This window comes from Mastacembelus armatus, chromosome 24, assembly GCF_900324485.2.
Source record: "Mastacembelus armatus chromosome 24, fMasArm1.2, whole genome shotgun sequence".
NCBI classification, from domain to species: Eukaryota; Metazoa; Chordata; class Actinopteri; order Synbranchiformes; family Mastacembelidae; genus Mastacembelus; species Mastacembelus armatus.
The window spans coordinates 13,701,571-13,716,015 of record NC_046656.1 but is presented as its reverse complement, the minus strand read 5'-3'; the positions used below and the strand labels follow the sequence as shown (position 1 = coordinate 13,716,015).

The 14,445-nt window shown below is 38.0% G+C and overlaps 2 protein-coding genes across 3 annotated transcripts; one reads left to right on the top strand and one right to left on the bottom strand.

Annotated features, from left to right (window-relative positions):
• Positions 1 to 363: 363 nt before the first annotated feature.
• Positions 364 to 3,841, top strand: alkal2a (ALK and LTK ligand 2a). The gene is made up of 6 exons (XM_026318915.1): positions 364 to 525; positions 898 to 1,239; positions 1,621 to 1,674; positions 1,860 to 1,940; positions 2,062 to 2,136; positions 3,248 to 3,841. The coding sequence occupies exons 2-5, from the start codon at positions 969 to 971 to the stop codon at positions 2,124 to 2,126; spliced, it is 471 nt and encodes a 156-aa protein (XP_026174700.1). The 5' UTR covers positions 364 to 525; positions 898 to 968; the 3' UTR covers positions 2,127 to 2,136; positions 3,248 to 3,841.
• Positions 3,842 to 4,646: 805 nt separating this feature from the next.
• acp1 (acid phosphatase 1) lies at positions 4,647 to 12,508 on the bottom strand. Of its 2 annotated transcripts, none has more exons than XM_026319338.1 (6): positions 12,432 to 12,508; positions 11,852 to 11,925; positions 11,112 to 11,225; positions 8,163 to 8,224; positions 7,000 to 7,105; positions 4,647 to 4,983 (listed from the first exon to the last, which is right to left on the bottom strand). In XM_026319338.1, the coding sequence occupies exons 1-6, from the start codon at positions 12,505 to 12,507 to the stop codon at positions 4,906 to 4,908; spliced, it is 510 nt and encodes a 169-aa protein (XP_026175123.1). In that variant the 5' UTR covers position 12,508; the 3' UTR covers positions 4,647 to 4,905. The 2 variants fall into 2 exon arrangements, with proteins under 2 accessions (XP_026175123.1, XP_026175124.1); XM_026319339.1 differs by lacking the exon at positions 11,112 to 11,225 and adding an exon at positions 10,927 to 11,040.
• Between the last annotated feature and the right edge of the window lie 1,937 nt (positions 12,509 to 14,445).

Below are 14,445 nucleotides of genomic sequence, written 5' to 3'. Positions count from 1 at the left end.
GTGGAAGTATTAGTAGGAAAAACGCTTCCTGTAACCGCGTATCACACAGATAAATGGAGTAGCGGAAAGGAGGGGGCGCAGAAAACTTGACATAGCGTTCAAGTGATGGTCAGTCATCTCAAGAGGACTTTCCGATTTAGCAGTGCCAATAATGGGTCTTATTATTATCACTGACACGGAGGAGTAACCCACAGGGGACAGGTCACCACGTCTGAGAGACAGAATAAAAAGTGAGCTCTACTTCGGGGAGTCAGTCTGCCACTCTAGCGGGGACGCACACGGATCCCTTTGCTGCTGGTCCACTCTCTCCCTACAGTCGGCCGGTGTTCAGAGTTTGACCACACATGCTCAGCGAACGCTTTGATTCCTTCCAACGCAACAAACTTTAAGGAAACCTAATTCGGTTTGGACAGAAGCGGAAACCTGGAAGAAAGTTGCGCACAGTTGTTTATTTCCATTTTTCCGTCACTGTTGGACGAACGGGACGTGATCAGAGCATATTGAAGAAGATCATTTGACCTGAAGGTACTAACATGTTATAAATCTCCACCGTTTCTGAATGACTTCGTTTTGTTTTTACAAATGTCCCGATACTGATGTTCCCGAGACTAACTCGCCTGCCACTGATTTCATATAAACTGCCTTCAGATCTCTCTTGCAAAATAAATCCTAACCTAAAATGTATTTCTAAAGCTGGACAGTCTGTTGAAAACCAAGGAAATGATGCGGGATGTTTTACATAAAGACTGATTCTGTTTTAGAGGAAAAACAGCTCCAGGGTCATTGCACAAAGTGCGCAAATTAATCTCAGTCAGCGGTTAAATTAAATGGGATTGTGGTCATTTTGAGCTAAATCACATGAGAATCACTGATTTGACTCCTCAATCTCTGTTGCAGGTGTCCGGTTAAACTTTTTCTCCACCAGAGTTTGGATACGGTGTTCACTCTCTTCTCACTCCACGGGAGCTATGAGCGGATTGCGCAAGCACTTCACCATGGGACTGGTGCTACTGATGTGCACGCTTACCAGGCACTGCGGCGAGAGCGCGCCCCAGGCGGTGGCTGCAGCCCGCAGGGACACGCAGCACGGCTCGAAACGAATGGTTCAGATCGTGAAACAAGTGGAGGAGAGCCGCGGACGGTACAGCGCCAAAACGGAAGCACCGTTAACATCCCGTGTTATGACGCCTCCGGTGGATTTACGCAACTTGAAAACAGAGACAGCGGATGAGGCTGTCGGTGAGTGACGGGTTGTCATCTGGGCGGGACCATTAGACTGGATGTCAAGAGGATGCTATAGCCTCATTATGAAGGACGCAGTATATTGGGATATAGTTTGATTTTATAACTTATTCCAAAGACAATGGTGCAAGTTACATGACGCTGAGTTTGACAAATGGCACCAAAAGTATTTACATGATAAGTTATCAGGCTACAATTATCATGGAGTCTTTATTCTCACCATTAAGGTTTTTTGTAGATGTTTCTCACTGGGAAGTCACGGGTCAACAAAACATCCTTGGATGTCCTTTAAGTAATAGACAATCTAATACACATGCATGTCCGCTATTTAAAACCAGCAAGTCTGACACTTCTGTTCCATCTTCCCTCTTCCCACAGTGGTTTATCCCAGAGATCTCAGAAAGAAGGGGAAATTCATAGAACATTTGACTGGTAAGGCACCATTGGAAATCACTGAATTGCTGGTGTTTAAGTGTATTTGGAGAATAGTTGGAGCAGTCAGAAACATAAGAAAACTGAATGATAGAGGTAGACAAAGGCTATAAAGCAGATGTTATTGCTGGTGTGTGGCTGCAGACCTGGAGATATTCTTAAATCCTGCTCTCTTTCCCTTTCAGATCCACACATCTTCAATCTCAAATGCAGAAAACATGTGTACAGACTCTACTATCACACCAGAGACTGCACAATACCTGCATGTAAGCTGCGTCTACATGATCTCTATTCTAAAGCATAATAAATGACTGTTTGTGTTAGCCCAATGTGGAAAAAAAGCTTCAACTCATACCTAAGCCTCTCAATCTCATCTTTTCTTCTCAGTTTTCAGAAGATGTGCGAGGCTTCTGACTCGGCTAGCTGTCAGCCCGCAGTGCACGGAGGGGTAGCAAGAACAAGGTACTGTGATATGGTCACCTTTAACTCCAATATAGATGTTTTATTTTAAAGATGAGATAGGGCTAGAGCACACTGTGTACAAGTAATACAGGCAAATCGTGAAATCTCAAAGGATGTGACAAGGTGGCAGTGTTAGAGGAAGATTTTAGATCACTGAACTCAGAACAAGTAAGAATATGAAAGTAAGAATACTGTTACAATGCAATAAAAAATAAAAGTACTCAGTGCAGACTAACAGCCCCTATGAGCGTGGTACTGTTTATTATTGGAGTAGAATTCCTGAAGCAATAATGTGTAAGTAGCATTTTGCAGTTGGTGCTGCTGGAGGTGGAGATGATTTTATGTACTTTACACAGTACAAATGCATCACATTCTTCAGGCGTATATTTTTAAGGTAAAACCTTAATTTGTAAAACAAACTGCTACAGATCAAATACAATTGCAGGTAGAGTAAAAAGTACATCATTGTACAATATGTAATTTGTAGCAGAGTAAATGTATAAACTAGGATTAAATGGGAATACTCAACTAAACTAATAGTACACTTAATTATAGTACAATTACAACCATTGTACTTTTTGGGGTAATTGCATTTTATTTATGTATTTCCTACTTCTACTCCACTACATGTATTTATGTAAAAATGATGCATACAAACTAACCATTAGTGTACAACTGAGTTAAAGTTGGCTCCACTGCTACTACACATAAATGCATCAATAATAATAGTTCAATAACGTCTGAAAGGGGCTGTGGTACATTATGAGTACTGGTATTTCTTTTACCTAAGCAAAAAATCTAAATATGGTTTCTGACCACGTTATGAAACAAGTGTAAAGAATGAAAGATTAAGTCTTAAGTAAGTAAGAGCTTAAATCCACAGTGTCACATTCCTGTTTTTCTGGACACGTTGAGACAATTGTTCACGGTGGTGATATGCATGCTGTGCTGATACACACAAGCCCACAGCAGTGGCACAGCAAGAGCAGCGGTTCTGTGTCAAATCAAGATTCTAGATATACTGTGTTAGTGGTTCCTTTTGGAGAATTTGGCATGCACATGTACTGCCAGTTTGGAAACAATACAGACTTTTATTTCATCTTCACTGCAGGTCAGAGATCTCCAGGTCAGAGATCTCCAGAAGAAAAAAAAAAATCTAGGAAAAAAGTGCCTTGGACCATTAGAGGGAAGCCTAAAATACTTTGAACATCCCCGACTGATATTAGGCACCGTATTGTCCTCTGGTGTGGTCTGTTCTGCTAAGGCGTGGATTATTGGCACTCACCGCTCTGGGTGGGCCTCGATGGTAAGCTGTCACCACGGGGGAGCAACCAGGCAACAAAACCAGACCAAGATAAAGATGGTGAAACTGAACAGTGGAGGAAGAAAAGGAAACAAGCAGCTGAGAGAAACCAACCTGGGGCCTTCTGTCTCACTGGCATTCAAAAATATCTTACCAAAACAAAAAAAGGGATTCCATATTTTTGATTGTGTTCATTTCAAATTTTGAGCATGACTTGCCTTCTGCAGTTGGTTTTCTCTGTATGACTGACTGGGTTGAGCCCATCCCTTCCACTGCACTACCTATTACACAGACAATAATCAGTCACAGGTTCCCAGCTGGCAGCCATGGCATAGCTTCACCCACTTGTGCTCAACTGCATGAACATTCATATGTGTTTCTTTAAGACATGTTTAAAAAAAACAGAAGAAGTGTAAGTCACCAGCCGCCTGTGGATCATGGCAGAATGTGGTACAGTCAATATCTATTTGAAGTGTTAACAAGGCTCCACTGTGCATCAAGTAGGTCATGACCATTTTGACCTGGAGTAACATTTATGTACGTTAAAGCAAAAGAATCCACCTATGATAAATTAAAGTGACTGTCATTTATTAAAATGGTGTTACGTTCACATATATGTATATTAAAAAAATGAAATATATTTAAATAAATTATAAGATTGGTAGAAAAACTGATGGTCTTTGTTGACTTCTGCAGTGCTTTCTTTAAAATTTCAGTCTTAAAATGAGGAGTGCTCTATGAATACATGACTGAGAAGACAGATTTTGTGTTTTTAAAAAGCATACATCAGCATTTTATAAAATAGACGTGACTGTAAAATGATCTTTACGTAAACATTAAACAGTCAAAAAAATATCAAAGAATTTCCTTTAAAAAGAGCCAGTTCACCAAATTTACAAACCAAAATTTTCTCACTGAAACGCACTGAAATTGTGTGTGTTCTGCCACACCAGTACACTAGAGGTGAAATCAATTTTACTTATGAAAAAGTGACATTTCATGACATTCTTGTGGTTATACGGTGTTAATTTGTCCAACAAAAATATCATTTATCCTAGCACTGACCCCAGTGTTGGCCTTTGACCTGTGGACCTCAAAAGATGTGCAGTCATGCATTATCACTTGCAGGATATCCCCATTTGTCCAAATGCTTCAGCATATTCAAGGTAAAAATGAATGATTTGCATTGAAAAAATAAACACTGTTATGGTCTTAAGTGAATTTTTAGTTTATTAAATTGTCTAAATTTATAATTTATAAACATATCCACACAGCATTCTTAAAATCTACACACTGTGGTTTCTATAACATTTTCAACACTGAAATAAAGTGTTCTGGTGATCTTTCAGTGACATCCATAACGGGGTTATATTAGTAAGTGCTTGTTTAAATGGCCAAAATACATTTTTTGTTGATTAGTCATGTTTATTCAACACACGAAAAGAACTATCTCAGGTCGGGCGTTGTTAGGAGTTTGCCTCCAGGAATGCTTTGCAGCAACGTACACACTGTTGGTACACCTTTTCAAAGTCTTCATCACTTCCCTAAGAGACAAAACATAAAAAAATAAAATAAAAGGAGAAATTAAAACAAGATTCAGTCAAGCTGAATCACTACAAATATGTGATTTTTTTTTTTTAACTAGTGGCAAATAAACTGCTGTAGACCCACTTAACTGGTTTAAAACCTCAAACAGTATAATAAAATGATATGATCAACTGATAAATTATTTCTAAATGATTTGAGTATCAAATTGTTAAATTGCTCTAAAGGAAACAGATCCTGGACTGGCTGAACTTTTCTTACAGTTGTAATGTTCTGCAAAAAGCATCAAGAGCATTTTTTGAAATGCTGGTGTTGATGGTTCAGAGTGGTATGTTTCAAAGAAAAGTGATTCATCCACTAGATGTAGAGAAACATCAATGAACTTCTCCCATGGAAACAAATTCAACCTCATATAGCACTAGATGAAGTCAGATACTCACCAGAGTTATTAGTAAATTTAAATTGAATCTATCCCAAAAATTGTCCAAATATTTCAGTCTTAGCCAAAATGGTGCCATACGTAGAACCATATCATGGCTAAAACACACCTGGTGGACACAAAAAAATGCCAAAGACCAGGATGCTTTGATGTTTCAATCGTCATATTCACAGTAAATCAACAAGTAAAAGTCTTGTCTCCATTTGACGGTGAGTGTCTGACTCCTCATTGCTGTCATGCCATGTGGTAGCTGGAAAAGGACCTGAACCCCATAAATATCCAAACCACAGAGTGTAAAGTGCAGGAATTCAAGCGTTGCAGTGGCAACAAGACCTACACACAAATACACACTTGTGTCGAATGCCGCACAGAGAAATGAGGCATTCAAAGTCAAAATGTCAGATAAACTAATATAAATTACTACACTCACATAAACAACCCCTTCTTCCAGCCACATGCCTGATCATTTACTATAATCATTCTATTTACTATAATCATTCTTGGTTCCACAAAATGTAACACTGATCAACAGATGGGCTCAAACACAAACACCATGTTATTGGGCCAACAGAGCTCTAGTATTAGCTGCATTAAGCAATTTAATGGCCCAGAGAAGATATGATTTTTTTTTTTTTTAAATGTACTTTATATTGACAACTAATAAAACCTTCAAATCCTCTCCACCCTTTACTCCCTCCACTTCTCCCACTGTTGGCTTTTCTCTCTCAGGAAGATAAAAAACAGACAAAGATACAAAAAAATTATTTGGCCTGAATTTTAACTGCAGAGAAAGTAGGCATGAAATAAAAGGGATGAGTAACCAGAAAATACTTCTTAGAGTGATGTCCAGGTTGTGCAAAAGTAAAAGCATTTACAGACCACTGTTTTGGGGGTTATTGCATGAAACTGAGCCAGGACATGATCCCATCACTCCCTGTGGTGAATTAATCCTCTCCAGAACTACCACATACTCTCGAAGTCTGATATTCGCTGTCCAAAACCTAAGGTCTTTAAATAAACTCCTCTGTGTAACATTTCCTGCTCCTTTTCTTGTCTATAAAACAACACTGATATGTAGCCGATATTTTAAACAGGTGCACAGCCACTGAAGTGGATTAACTGAGTCTTTGATTTTTGTTGTTTTGTCATTAAAATACCACAGTGAGTAAACTTGAACTGTTGTCAGTACACAAGTCAGTCAATTGATTTTGTGACAAGCATTTGAAAATGCTGTTTCAGCCATGGTATTCTAGTCGGTGTAGGAAGGGTCGCTTCAAAGTACAGTGGCCATGCTCACGACAAAGAAGGAACCTTTCATAATGTTTAGAACTTGGACTGAGTTCAACGCTGGTATTTTAGTGTACACATATCATTTCAAGAGATAAACACAGAACAGCTTGAATTGATTGTCCTGAATGGAAAACAGCTTCCTAACGATTTCAATTTTACTGTCCCTAAAAGACAGTCCTGCTTTCCCAGTAATATTCAATACATTATCTTAATACTGGAATCATTAAGATTAAGATCTATATAATACTTTAAAATCCCCAACATCTGAATTTCCTTTAATACTTACATAATAAGGGTCTCTGATGATCAGCTGCTTTTCAGGATCATAGGAACCAAGAAGCTCGATCTTTGCTTTGCAGTTTTTCACAGAGTTTGCTTTCCTTTTCAAGTCACTGTAAAGACCAGAGACACACAAAACAGCATGAGGGGTAGAACAGGAAACAAGGACAACACTTAAATGTTTAAAGTGTGACCTAAACGCCAGGTTTTGTTATATATCCTACATTACAGTCATGCAACGTATCCCACTGCAGATCCTACAGAAAATAAACTGTACAGAATACATGTCCTCTTTTTGGATTAAACTTTAAAAAACATATACTGTTATTGAAAAAACACTCAAATCTTCTAAACCCACAATAACACGTGATCCAAACTGGAACTTATTTGCAGATCTGTTATCTGTTTTTTTTTTTTTTTTTTTTTAAACTTCCAGCAATGGAGAGAGCACTGTAGAACAAACCCTTGATAATGACATCCACATGGGACACTTCCTCAAAAAACAAAAAAAGGTATAGGCTTGATTCTGACAACACTGTAACAGCCAGAAGCTTTTGAAGCTAATCTCACACCAAAGCAGCAAAATTCAAACTGAAGACACAAGGTGGAACAAACTGACAACAGGGAGATGGGAACTGTTAAAAGGAGACTAAACATGAACTGATTTGTCTAAAAAAAACAAGATTTCATTTTGTCAGTCTTGTCTTTTAACATTGGTGGAGAAAAAAATATTTTTGGAGAGACTTGGGGAGGAGGGAAACTGCCCAAAGAGCAAAGACAAGGCATCCAAAGAACTCAGTAAGCTGCTTAAAGATCAGATCTGCCATGGGCATGTGATCTCAAAATGATCCCTAAACGTTCAAAGTAGCAAAAAAATATCCCTCACTCTGACCTTTGGAAAGAGCTTAAGAAAGGGCTTAAGAAAGGATATTGCTCATTAAAGCGAGGCATTTACCTACATGTTGTAGTTCAATGTTACCACTAGGAGTAACACACATTGTCGAGACAGTTTGCAATAGTCTGACCCCTTTTCAAGACAAAGGCTTTTTTTTGTTGTAAATCAAGGCTCCCATTAATGAGTGATTCAGGACACCAGTGTTTTCAAGTGTGCTTGCAACTGTGATCTACAAACACAGACAACACTGCTGCTGTAAGGTGACATAACTGTACCTCAAATTGCTCTCATCCATGCAGAGAATGTACTCAAAGTTCACAAAGTCGTCCTTGGTCACCTGGAAGTGGAGGAGAAATGAAGGTCAAAATAAATATCACATTTGACTCAGTACATCAGTTCAGCCTGCAGAGCCTCCGTCCAATCTCATGCAATAAGAATTAACCACTTTAAATTCAAAAACAAAACCAGTCCTGTCATTCACATGCACATATATAGTTCAGATTGATGACAATATTTTCGAGCTGACATTCAACCAGCAAAACCCAATGCGGCTTTTATTGTGAAGGAAGGGCAATGAGTCAGTCACGGAGGCTAGTATTCAAATAAACTGTTCATCTTCACACATCTCGAAAATAAGGGGAAGAAAAAAGCATTTTCAGGTCTTTTTGTAAGTGTATCATTTAAAATACTTTGCAAGTGAGTAATAGACCACAGTGACTTGTTGCATGAAGAGTTATTCATAACTTAAGTAACTTTAATGAGCCCTGCCGTCATGTGGAAAACTACTTGAATCGAGAGTAGCGAGATGATAGAGACAAAAGAACAAAATGTGAAAACTGAAACGCTATTGCAATGTTCCAGATGCTGAAATACAGACACATTCAATCACAAAAAGCGAGGGTCATTCATGTAACAACAAAGGCCTAAACAGATGTTCATTATGGTTGAAGCCACTAGAGTCTCATCACTTGGTCACGCTCACAGTGATAATATGTGGCAATATCTACCTCGCATTCTCACACCCTAAGTAGAACAGTCAAAAACCCCTGTCAAAAAAGCCCCGTGTGAGCTAACAGAGAACTCGGTGTGATTTCATAAATATGCGGCAGAGAGTGGGCTGGGAGGCTTTTAACAAAAATGAAGAATGAGCAAAGAAATACACATCGCAAAGTTCACCAAATTCAAAAGACAATAAAATCCCAAGGAATGCATAAATAATACTTCCATTTAGTTGTTTTAGTTTCAGGGTGCAGATTGTGTGCATGCTGGCTTGCTGGCACATTATAAAATACAACAGCAATTTTACAAGTATAAACACTTTAAAATATCCTTGCTTGCAACCACAAAAAAAATTTTTTTTTAATATTTGTATATTCCTGTTAAAAATACTGTTTTCTATTCACACTTATTCCAGCTGGAAAAGATAAAAATTAATATCTTAGTGGGTTTTTTTTTTTTGCATTTTTCTCTTTTATTAATAATGATGGTGGGAAAGGCATGCGATTCAGCATGGAAAGCTTATCTGTCTAGCATCAAAACTAAAAAGATGACAGGTGGAATTAACGTGATTTCAGCAAGATGATGGTATTTTGGCAAAACGTGATGCTCATACTTCAAATGTTGACTGAAGTTGGTGAGTGTGGAATTGAAATTTCAACTCTCTTAAATCTAATGTGAGGTGGGCATTTTTCAGTAAGACGTTAAACACTCCACATAATCTGTGAGTGATCACTTCAGAAGCATATTTGCTCTATTAAACATACATGTTTGTTTATTTGAGGATACCATGGTTTTGAAAATGACCTCCCACTTGGCCAGTCTGTTTGGATCCTGGCAGCAGCAGAGGTTCATTTCAGGTCAGAGTTAAAAAATTGGGGGAAAGAGGAAAAATTGAGGGTGGGAGAGAAAACAGTGACAGAAATGAAGAGGGTCATATTGGGAAAAGTTTCAACGTGTGAATTTGGCTGGGTTTAAACTAATTGTTGAGCCTTACTACCCCTCCCTTTAGGAGATGAGATGAGTTTTTGATTGGGAGATAAACAAGAAGGCAGACCATAAGCATAAGGTGAAAGCCCTGAGCTCTCTCAAGCAAATCGAAGTGTTTTAAGGCCACAGGAGAGTAGGAGTTGCACTGAGAATAAGCCAGCACTGCATCGCTTGTTGGCGCTACATGGACAAACATCTTGGTGTAATTTCAGGCCTGTTCAGGATTTGAAAAACTTGCTGTGAGGTGATATAGTGATTGTTCAATTGGCTTCATCGATATTTCATACACACCCCTGGTACCATCATTTTGCACAGCAGTATGAGCCTGTAACAGGTTCTTTATCGAAACTGTTTAACTGTTCAAATGGCACAAGGACACAAAGCCAGGGCTAAAAATACTGTAGAGACTGAATATGTAGTGATGCATCTGTATTCTATGAAAGCAGAAAAAACTGTCATTTTTTAAGTCTTTCCACATTCCTTACTTAAAAGTTGCTCTATCATGTCATATATATTAAGACAAAATTTAAAGTGTCCTGGAGAGTTCACGAAAGTGTCACAAGAGGTCACTGTATCTGTGTTTTAACTACACACACGTACACACTGAACTTTATTTTTACTGCTCAAATCAATTAAATATAAGCATAACGCATGAAGAAAGGATATTGCTCATTAAAGCGAGGTATTTACCTACATGTTGTAGTTCAATGTTACCACTAGGAGTAACATTATTTTTACTGCTCAAATCAATTAACGTATTTAACAATATTATTGTAAAGAAGACACCTTTAAGAATATGATACTGACATATTTTTGCTTTTGGTGAGAAAAATTAAACAAACTGAACATATAGTATTGTGTTACTGAGTACAGGCATTTGGAGTTTCAATTACATGCATTTGGACTTTATCGCTAGTTTATCTATAGCCAAGTAAATCTGTGATTGTGCTTTTAAATGCCCTGTAAAATAACAAATTCAATGAACCTTTAATGAACCAATGTTACGCACAAACATCAGTGAAGTGAGAGCAGCCACAGGACATCTGGTTATACCTGTCGGGCCCTGTGGCTTGCCTCAATGTCATGCTTCCTTAGGCAGGCCACGCCACGTGCGTCCGGAGAACTGCCTGTATTCCAGTCGGATGTGGCACCACTGTCTATGACCCACTGCAACAACAGAAAACACAAAGGGGGGCGCTAACTACTGCTGAGACAGGTGTAGAGCTGGGTGGTCCTACCTGCCTGGCTATGTGCCTCATGGACACACCATGCTTCTTCATGCAGGCCTGACCGCGATCATCTGGAGGGTTTCCTATCTCATAGGTGGAGGTGGCAGCACTGTCTATCCTCCACTGGGCAGAACGGAGCACGTGGAACAATAACAAAGGAAAAATGATTCATACTCTCACATAAAGGGAAGCTGTAGGTGGTATAATGTTTGTAGCATGGTGATGTTTCTCAGAGGAACCTAAACTTTCCTTCTAAAAAAGGAAAAAATATTTGAATAAAACAAAATTCTGTGCTCAGTCATAATCTTTAGAGACTGCAGTCAGGTCATTGTCATGTATTATTCGGCATGGTAAGGTTATGGCATGTGGCATGGTAATTATTTTAGTTCAGACTAAACGTTTCAGATTGAATTTCCATCAGAAATCCCTCCAGGGCTTCTTGCATTAATTTCACCATACTGACACTAACCATCCCAATCAAACACTATATAAAATTTATAAATTTATGGCACCATTAGTCATTATCTTCTCACTAATATCAGTTAAAAATAACTAGTAGGAGCTTGGGGTTTTGTATTATGTAGTACAGATATAACAAATGCAACAAAACAGGTTGCTTGTTAGTAAAAGATTAAAACTCAATCTGTAGCCTGCCAAAAAGTGAGAAAAATGTAATATTGAGGTAACACTAATGAAGACCTCTATTATAACTAATGTTCTGGGTGATAATGAATTAATGATGACATTACCTTATCAACGACACCAGCATCTGTTGCCATCTTCCTGAATACTGCTTCAGCAATGGGAGATCTGCAGATATTCCCTGTCCAACACCACAATGACCAACTTTCAGTGACATGCACCAAGGTTAATGAACAGTTTTACAGCAAAGGCATTTGCCGAGAGCAACAGACAGAAATATAAATCCAACAGTGTGAAAGAGGAGTAAAACACGAGCAGTTTTCACTTTGGGCTCTGACCATGGCCTCTAAAAATCAATCAGCTAACGGGCGTCAGCATTTCTAAAAATAGACTGATGGGTCCTTGTCCCAATCATATAATTACATTTTACACTTGTACAACAAATGCTTTTAAACAACCAGCGAATCAAAATAAAAGTTTCCATGAGAGTTTGCCACATGGTATTCATTCATTATTAGCTCGACTTAGCTAAGTTAGCGGAAAAATACTTTAGCTACTGTTCTTAGAGGTAACGTTAGCTAACTACACCCCGAAATTAGCGCAATATTGTTGTTAAGTGATAATAGTGGGCAGTGTTTGTTAAACATTTCAGACGTGACTTTCTTTTATTTTAAATATATCTCTTACCCAGACAAACGAACAAAACTGACTTCATGCTAGTAGTCGCCATGTTGCTGTCAAAGGTCTTAGTTATATGACGCATGAGGAGGTGGCCAAGTATTGCCTGAATGAAAAGGTTCAAAGTTTTTGTTTGTTTTTGTTTTTGAAAGCTGTAAAAATCCTGTTAAGTTTGGCCTTTATATGATGAAGATGATTCAGATATGATAATATTTATTTTAAATGATAAAATTACACATTCTCTTTTTTAAATAGAATTATTATTTTATTATTTACTTTGGTATGCATTTTGTAAGCGTCAATATTAAAATACTGCTTACAAATAAACACATAGTAATAGTAATCCACTAAAATATAATATACTATAACATTCTGCCCATTTAGCTTAATGAGTCCTTTTAAGTGCATTTTGTTGCTGTTTGTAAAACATGCTTGTTTATGTTACAATTACAGTTACATCTTTTTTCCAGACAGGAAAGTACAAATTTGGGATGGTATGAAACAAACAAATGTAGGCCGTAACACCCACTATTATTTTATTACAGGATTAGTCAACAAAGGCTTTGAAGGTGAGAATACATTTTAAATGTTACAGGGAGTAAAATAACCCTTTATCACCTTATTGATGTAAATTAGAGGCATATTTTGGCTACAGTCATTCCATTAAGAAGTGTACATGAAATGCCATTCTTAATGAAATCCACACTATGGCAAAGACACTGGCATACCTGGACTTGAAGTCCTCCCAGACTGTACATAAGACCCCATGGCCCCATTAACAACACACAATGTCCCAGATTTATAGACTTCTCGAGCTGTCTCCTATTAAAGCTTTGCTGAGTCACCATATAAATAAATGATGATATCCAGGACTAAGACAGAGTAAGACATTTTAGCAACAGATTTGGGTGTTGTACAACATTCTTTCTTCACTGTGGTGTCAAAATTTTCCTCATATTCATGGAAAAGTAAAACAATTGCCAACTGAAAAAGTTTCTTTGACTCTTGTTTGGTAGTCATAGGTTTATGCTGAATAAATACTGCAGGATGTGTGTAACTCTTGTCTGAACTCACTAAACAAAGGCCCGCAGAACTGGCAGAAAGACTAAAGAAAAACACCAGAGACACTGAGGTCAAAGAAATTAAAGCCATTAATTTTGGGGGGAAAAAACATAGTGTATTCTCAGCTGTAATACACAGAAAGCAGATCAAACAAGAGCTGAAGCATCACTGTGGCTGTGCAAACAGCTGTACCTGTTTCTCAGACTCTCTGTTGGCTTTATGTAAACAATTAACTTATTATCCATTCTGCATTTAGCCTGCAAGGGCCCCCTGTTTAGCCTTGAACAATAAGACTAGGATATTCATTATTATAACCAATGAAAAAGACATGACATACAGTTTGATGTGAACAAGACGATTGTGGAAACAAAAGTTAAAATTCCACAAACTTTGGAAAAGACTCAGTAAAGATTGAATCAGACTGTGTATGATTCCCCTGGGAAACACTGAGTATCTTAAAATTGTACTTCTGGTAATTCTGTTTTCTAGTTGAAAATTTGTGAATTGTTGCACTTTGTGAGGGACCTTTAAATGTCTATTCGACTGGGAAGTGCCACTGGCCTCACAATGAAACTAGACTGCTATATCTTAAGGAAAAAAGGAAGGATTGTAGGTAGAGTGAAGCATCATGTTAGTAAATGGCTCCTTATTACTATACACAATCACACATATCAGGTGACACTATAAATATAGTTATCATTGAACATGATACTTTGAACATTGACTGAGTACTAAGAGTTTGCAAACCTGAGTGTATATTTGCCTTGTGTAGTGAAAAACACAGTCGTCTTAAAAACATGTGAGCCTTTTCTTTACCCTCATGGTGATTTGACACAATCATTTCCCCATTTGTCTTTATCTGACATGACAACCCACACTTTGCTATTCGTCTGTTCCACATCAGGGATTCAAGGCATGCATGTTACAGATGTTCTTCTGTAAACATTATCTAACTGGCCAT

Excerpts from the sequence above, each read along its gene's own strand:
- alkal2a (XM_026318915.1), top strand. The coding sequence starts at position 969 with ATGAGCGGATTGCGCAAGCACTTCACCATGGGACTGGTGCTACTGATG. Across the intron at positions 1,240-1,620 it reads GACAGCGGATGAGGCTGTCG|TGGTTTATCCCAGAGATCTC; the intron begins GTGAGTGACGGG and ends CTCTTCCCACAG. Across the intron at positions 1,941-2,061 it reads AGACTGCACAATACCTGCAT|TTTTCAGAAGATGTGCGAGG; the intron begins GTAAGCTGCGTC and ends TTTTCTTCTCAG.
- acp1 (XM_026319338.1), bottom strand. The coding sequence starts at position 12,507 with ATGCGTCATATAACTAAGACCTTTGACAGCAACATGGCGACTACTAGC. Across the intron at positions 11,926-12,431 it reads AGTTTTGTTCGTTTGTCTGG|GGAATATCTGCAGATCTCCC; the intron begins GTAAGAGATATA and ends GGTGTTGGACAG. Across the intron at positions 7,106-8,162 it reads ATGGATGAGAGCAATTTGAG|TGACTTGAAAAGGAAAGCAA; the intron begins GTACAGTTATGT and ends TGGTCTTTACAG.